Source organism: Sphaeroforma arctica (genome assembly GCF_001186125.1).
Source record: "Sphaeroforma arctica JP610 unplaced genomic scaffold supercont1.778, whole genome shotgun sequence".
NCBI classification, from domain to species: Eukaryota; class Ichthyosporea; order Ichthyophonida; genus Sphaeroforma; species Sphaeroforma arctica.
Window position 1 is genome coordinate 1 of NW_014039780.1, and position 6,751 is coordinate 6,751.

Here is a 6,751-nt window from a genome sequence, read left to right on the forward strand (position 1 = left end):
GTGTACAAATTCATTGCAAACTTATTTATTCCGCTAATTGTTCGTATCTAGTAATATCGGAACCATCCCCACCACTGTGTCCAGCCCCTGGATCGAGGGGCAAGTTCTGGCACATCTGTGAGCAATGCTGCCCAATAAACATCGGACAAGCCGTGATAAAGGTACAATCCAATTTGTTCACCTCTCTCTGGCATCGCCCACAGAAGAGATCGACACCATCGAACACGTTGATAATGGTAAGGCATGTACCTAATCAGTACAGGCACCAGCACCCTCCATTCACTAGCAGCTACACTCTCCCACATTTGCCGCACTATGGTCTTCTGCATTTGCACGGGCACATATTTGCGACTGATTGGTTGTAGATGTTGCTCTTCCCAATCCATATGATGTTTCAAATCAGAAACTAGGGCTCGCAATTCTGTTTGTAACAAAAAGTGAGCATCGCTGTCCCCTTTCGCCTTGTCTGCCCGCTCTTGAGAACCAGCACGAACAATCTTTCCAATCAGTCCGAATGCCTCGCGGTGTTGAATATGATCATCTTCAGCATGTACGGAATGCTCCGGTACGTATTGGTGGAGAGTGGGGAACACAAACTCATCCTCTTGTTGCGCGTGTACGTTGTGTACACGTTCGAATAAGTCCAGTAGCTGTAAAAATTCAGGATTAATACACGCCTTTGGATCCTCCGACAGCGTCATGAGCTTCACAGACATACCTCTGATCGATTCATGTACAAGTGTATTGAAGGCAGAGAATGGTCCCTATTTGATGAAGGGAGAAAGCGACAGAAACGACGTGTTAATTAATTTCGTGATCTGAGTTTAAGCTTTCTATAGTGTAAATATGCTATAAACAAACAATAAATAAAAGCCACGGCCAAGTACATACCCATTTGCCTTCCGGTCGGAAAAGTCTTTTCTCGATAATACTACCTATGCTCTGGATGGAGTACACGGCTGTTAACCAAGAGCCGGTGATTAGTAGTACATGTGCTAGCCAACGACTAAGGATCGTGTCATCAATGGTATTGATGGAAATGGCAGTGAGAGCAACAGCGTTGATTGCGAACGCCACTCCATGGACAGACATTGAGAGCTTCTCTGTATCCCCATTCAATGTAACCTTCATGGGAAACACGGTGTACAATAGACAGCACAGGAGAATTATGCTGAATCCGAACAGCACGCGTGAAAACAGATCCATCCCAGTACCACTAATTGTTGTCCATGCATACGAAGCAATAGCAGGGGAGGCGACCCAAAGAAATACATTGCCCCGCAATCGTTCATCGGCGTTTGCAGAAGTGATGTGTTTTTGCAGTGTGATGGCGAAAAGCATCAGCCACATCAGCAAAGCAAAGCCAAAAAGATAGAGACCGAATTCAAAGAACTCGGGGTCTCCTGACACGAGTACAGCGCTAGTGATGAAGTTCCCTACGGGTACTATAAGCCACGTGTGGTCTATGTGTTCCCAGTCGTGACTCCTTCCAATCCATCTGGCGACGATTACAATCGACATACTAAGGTGTGCAGCAACACCAATCCATGCGAAGATAGTACCCCCTGTTAGCGTAAAGTGTCGGAGAAGGATAGATAGTAGGGACACTGTAATAAATATTAAGCCAAACATGGGTCCCCGCTTAGAGCAAGCCCACTCCTTGTGCACTTTACGAGGATACATTACCATCCGAACGACGTACAAGCCCAACAGCATGGCAAAGTTGCCTGCAGCACCAACACCGATAGTTTGCCAGATCCATGGCAAAGTTGTTTCCGTTGTGAAGAACGCTACTGCACACGAAGTCAAAGCGAGGGGCCACATAAAATATGCAATCTGCACATAGCGCACAACATTAAACTTATGCTGCCATTCATCAACCTCCTTCACCTTGTACTGGTAAGCCGCCGGAGTGAGAAGTGGAATTCCATCAGGGCGAAACGTTTCGCGCGAAGCTGTGGAAACTGTTTGTTTCTCAGCCTCGGGGTATTCCTGCTTCACGTGAATTGATTTCCACAGCTGAGCAGTCTCCTCATTGCGGTGAATGTGAAACTTGAATACTGACTTCCGTATAAGTCCTATACGCACTAGCAATCCGAAGAATTTACACCCAAGACAAAAGTCGAGGAAACTTTCTAATCCAGCCGCAATAGCCAACAAACCGCAAAATGTTGCGCCGATTACATTGGTGGTCTTGCCCCCTGAACCCCCGAAGAAGAGTGCAGTCGATGTAGTGGTGAAAATGATACCACAGAAGGCAGCGAATTGTTTTGGAGGGCCGCTAACGGGTTGCATAGGCAGTCTATGTACTGCAATCTCCGAAAAACTGGACAGCGGAGACAGAGTGCCACCGAAAAGAAAGGTGAGCAAGAAATCGCAAAGCAGAATTGCTACGACCCAGTGCATTGCTTGCGAGTCCCAAAAGACAGCACCCAAAACGCCTATACAGAATACCAAAAGAGCCTTCATCCGCACTACGTGATTGTTGAGTGTATCTGGAAAGCCAAAGAGGGGCCGCATTAGCAGGTCTTCCCACGGCCTATCCTGATCGTTGAAGAGCACGACGTCGGATATTTGTCTATGATCCAGAAAGTCGGATTCGCCAGTTCGTAGTATCCGTACAAGTTCCCCCGACGCCTCTAGTGCTTTAAGTTGTGTGCATCCTCCGATCGGAGTACCATTGATATATATAACAGGCACCGTTTTCAAGTTCGATATTCTTTTGACTGCGTTGAGAATACTTTCACCGTAGCCACCCATCCGATCTAGTTCTACCACGTATACACAAGCCTGTAGCGTAGTAAATATCTTCGTCGCTTCTTTCGAAAATTCGCAATCTGATTTCGAAAACATAACCACCGGAGAGTCCGTAATAAATGATATCAACTTCTCATCCACAGTTTCGCCGTGGTAGTTCTGTAGATTCTCGACATATGTTAGTCCTTTCTTTTTGGGCACAACCGACTTATTGTCACCACCCGAAACAACTGCATTGTGCTCGAACGATAGTGTTTTGGGTTTAGTATCACCGAGAAGGCCTTCAGCGCTAGAATTGAGATCATCGGTATCAGAGTTTATACCCTCGCTGTTCAGAGTAGAGGAACTCGTACCGTTCAAGGTTTTGTGTCCAATACTTGAATCACTCGACGATAAGCTATTCGTGTCGCTACCGCTTCTATTGTCATCTAACGGTATGGGTATGTTTGATAGCTGCGTGTGATCTTCGATGGATTCTCGAGTCCTGTCTTGTGTGTCTGTGTTCTTCTCTGTGAAACTCATTGCGGTAGAGTTTAAATTGTCCGTAATTCAGTAATGGACAAGTATCCTGTATGATCGAATACTTCCACAATTGTATAGCTTTATACTGTCGAAATTTAAGAGAGCCAGACATGCGTTGATGTTGCAATTTGAGACCTAGCATCTTTGCTGCTGAGGCCAAGAAAATACAGCTGGATATGCGCATAGATACATTGATTAAAGACCCCTGTATGTCAGATGCTGTCATTATCTATAAGAAGTTCTAAATATCGGCAGTCGAACGAATCTTCACCCTCGATTCTCATAAAATGGCAAAAAAAAAAATTTGAACAAAATTTTGTTCGCTATGGCTGAGTCATGAGATTTTAAACTGATAGAAAACCCAAAAATGACTGCTGGGTTTTACCTCAAATTGTTGTGCATACAACATCCTGGAATAATTATACGTTAAGCTAACCTTGACATTGTGTAATGCAAAACCCAGGATCGCTGAACAAACACAGTTGGTATAAGGTCTAATAAGGTATTCCAAATCAACACAGTACGCCTACCCACACATGCATCTAAATATTTTACTCAGTTCCAACATTAAATCCGATAAATTGCTAGGTGCAAAACAGTTCGAAGTATGCCGTACAATTGAGATTTGTAAGACACCTTTAGGCATAGTATATCTTCATCGCGTAGCATTGCGCATCCACTTGCACCTTCAGAACAAATGAATCCCTCTCATTGGTAGGACAAATGGATCCGTCTCATTAGTGGTGCTATGGCAGTACGCATTCCGAAGTGCCTATTTTACTACCAAGGTAATGGATGTGATCTGAAATACTCAGGGCGAAATACAGAGAGTCGCTGCACAGGGGGTCCTCCCCGGAGGTGTCACAAACATGCTGAACAGTTGCATTCACGCCATTGGGTTGCCAGATCTCTCTTGGTATGTGCCGGAATCTGAGGTAGTCATATACATTCAGCGGAAGGTGCGGTACAATATCTCTGCCATGTGTGAACCGATAGCTCAGGATATTCAGCGTCTCAAACCAATGTGAGAAATCCACATTGCCGACTCTCGGTGCTCCGAATGTAATCAAACTGTGGATGTGCACAAGAGTGCAATAGTACTGATTGAGATATTGGTACATAGGTGTCGCTCGTGGCGGAGAGATATACCTTGTAAGGTAAAATGTCGAGAAGTCTGTAAAGCCTTTTTGCCACAACGCAACATTTTTGAAGTAGATGTACCGCATGCCTATGATGTAGCGAAACGCATGGTAGTCTGTCAGAATGCAAAACTAATTTCCCGGGCTTTCCTACGCATGATATCAGGGACTTTGGCTAGACAAAAACTACAACGAGAACAAGGACAACTCCACCGTAGTTGGGGATAGTATACACACCTGGTGGCACGAATATTCATCACTGCTGCCAGATAGGTAGTACAAAGCGTGGCCAGTGCACCCCCCATACTATGCCCAGTTATGATCAACCTATAGTCGGGATTGCTTTCAAGCAAGCGCTATTCGTTTGTGCGTATGGAATATAGTACTGGATGAGCCTTGAACGTGCTGATGGAAGAATGGAGATTGAATAAGTAACATATGCACTCCCAAATGCAGCAAACTCTTGCACGGTCTTATACATATGCAAAATACGCTAGTCGTTGGAATGCTGTAGAGAACCATAAAGTTCATTGGGCAGCCAAAGTGTACAGAACATCAATATAACTTCACGTACCTGTTTATTATGTACATAGGACCACGCATATCATGTGATCGGAAATTAACTTACCGGTATGTGTATACCTAGGGTATCCTTGAACGAGTACTCGAAGGATTTATGGAATCCTCTATGAACCCGAGTCGTGTTCATGTACGGATAAGGCGTCTGCGCATGTGGCAAGTCAGTGAAGGTCAGCCAGGTATCGGAAAGTGATATTATTTATCTGATTCACTTTCTGCTCCTTCTTTTGATATGTTGGAAGTGTGAAGGTGCCATAGCAAATATTTATATACATATATCACTACGGTGCTCGTGCGTGAAGGCGGCAATTGGCTTTATAGCAATGTGGATATTCTAACTACGACGGTGAAGCGGACACCAGTATAACGCCCCCGATCTCATAACTGCATATTCAAGGGTACCAAACACTGATGTATCGAAGTCTTCACATACATCCACGACACTGTTGAGGATACGGCCACGACAAAGGTATGGTATAGCTGATGATGAATGGGAACCGTGCTGTCGTGCTTGCAAGCTGCTTAAAAGCAGTGCAACCACACGCAGACAAAAATAGCCCATGATATTGCATTGGTGTGTATACGAATTGACTCTCTCACAGAAGAGAAGAGTATATTCATGTGTACAGGAGCAGAGCTCAAGATTCTCATCCCTCCAGATTCACTATCGCCAAGAACATATCCAGTTAGATTACATTTCAAGACAACACGAGACGCGCCAGCAAATGAAATATCACATATGCGCCTAATTCCCCTATACATACACCTGATCACTCTGCTTGCACTTTCACAGTTCCGACTAGACTCAGTCTCTCACAGTGAGTGCGGGACAGCCTTGGCATAGGCGGTATCGCATACCGAGAGATAGTCTACGTCTGTGATCCAGTTCCACAGATCAGTCTCTCTGGTGCCCCTGAAGGCAACCACCACCATTTTCTTCTGATGCGATACGCCATACACAGCCGCAGTGTGGTAGTAGTCGCCAACTACGTAACTGGCTTCAAAATCCTGAAGGCACAACGGCACATATTAAGTATCGAGTTGGGTTAGCCCAAGATAGGAGGCAATCAATACGGAGATCAGGAGAGCGGTTTTAGGGTTTAGGGTGTGTAAGTAATTTGTTGAGTGAGCCACTGCATGCGCAATATTCAGTGTACATCCTGTTGACATTCACTTCTTGGTTTAAACAGAGAACGATACCCTGCGAGTATACAGTGCAAATCAATTCAAACACAAAAGCAGAAACAGATCCAAAGTGTATAACCAAATACACATACAAATACCAAAATGGATTGCTATCGATGTGCGTGCGAATATGTCTACATCGATGAATTACCAAGAAGTATCACTTCATGATCCGCATGAGAAGGACAAAATATATACTATATACATACGTAGATGACTAAGCACCTTCGTGTGCCGATCTCAACTTTACACAAAGATCAACGTAAACTATCACATATCAGAATGTTTTTATGAATACTAAAGCCTTATATCCAAGCCTAATATGTGTAATACTTTGTGCGCACATTAAACATCAGATCTATACTATTTTGCTAGTTACTGATAAGAATCTTTACCAAATGCACGTACTTAAAAAAATACATATTCACAAAACTCAATTTCTATCTATATATATATATATATATATATATATATATATATATATAATATATATATATATAATATATATATATATATATATATATATATATATATATAATATATATATATATATATATATATATATATAT

General features: G+C 43.4%; 2 protein-coding genes across 2 annotated transcripts; both read right to left on the minus strand.

The window, feature by feature from the left end:
- Window positions 1–47: 47 nt before the first annotated feature.
- On the minus strand, window positions 48–3,302 carry SARC_08537 (hypothetical protein; the record flags this gene model as incomplete). The annotated part of the gene is made up of 2 exons (XM_014297477.1): window positions 892–3,302; window positions 48–764 (listed from the first exon to the last, which is right to left on the minus strand). Exons 1-2 carry the CDS (start codon window positions 3,277–3,279, stop codon window positions 48–50), a joined length of 3,105 nt encoding a protein of 1,034 aa, XP_014152952.1. The 5' UTR covers window positions 3,280–3,302.
- Window positions 3,303–3,877: 575 nt separating this feature from the next.
- Window positions 3,878–5,207, minus strand: SARC_08538 (hypothetical protein). Its single transcript, XM_014297478.1, has 3 exons — window positions 5,047–5,207; window positions 4,656–4,774; window positions 3,878–4,350 (listed from the first exon to the last, which is right to left on the minus strand). Exons 1-3 carry the CDS (start codon window positions 5,125–5,127, stop codon window positions 4,026–4,028), a joined length of 525 nt encoding a protein of 174 aa, XP_014152953.1. The 5' UTR covers window positions 5,128–5,207; the 3' UTR covers window positions 3,878–4,025.
- Window positions 5,208–6,751: the final 1,544 nt, after the last annotated feature.

What these genes read in the sequence shown, in the direction of transcription:
- SARC_08538 (XM_014297478.1), bottom strand. Translation starts at nt 5,127, where the DNA reads ATGAACACGACTCGGGTTCATAGAGGATTCCATAAATCCTTCGAGTAC. An exon ending in CCCTAGGTATACACATACCG is followed by an intron (nt 4,775 to 5,046) that starts GTAAGTTAATTT and finishes ACAAACGAATAG; the next exon opens with CGCTTGCTTGAAAGCAATCC. An exon ending in ATGAATATTCGTGCCACCAG is followed by an intron (nt 4,351 to 4,655) that starts GTGTGTATACTA and finishes GCACATCCACAG; the next exon opens with TTTGATTACATTCGGAGCAC.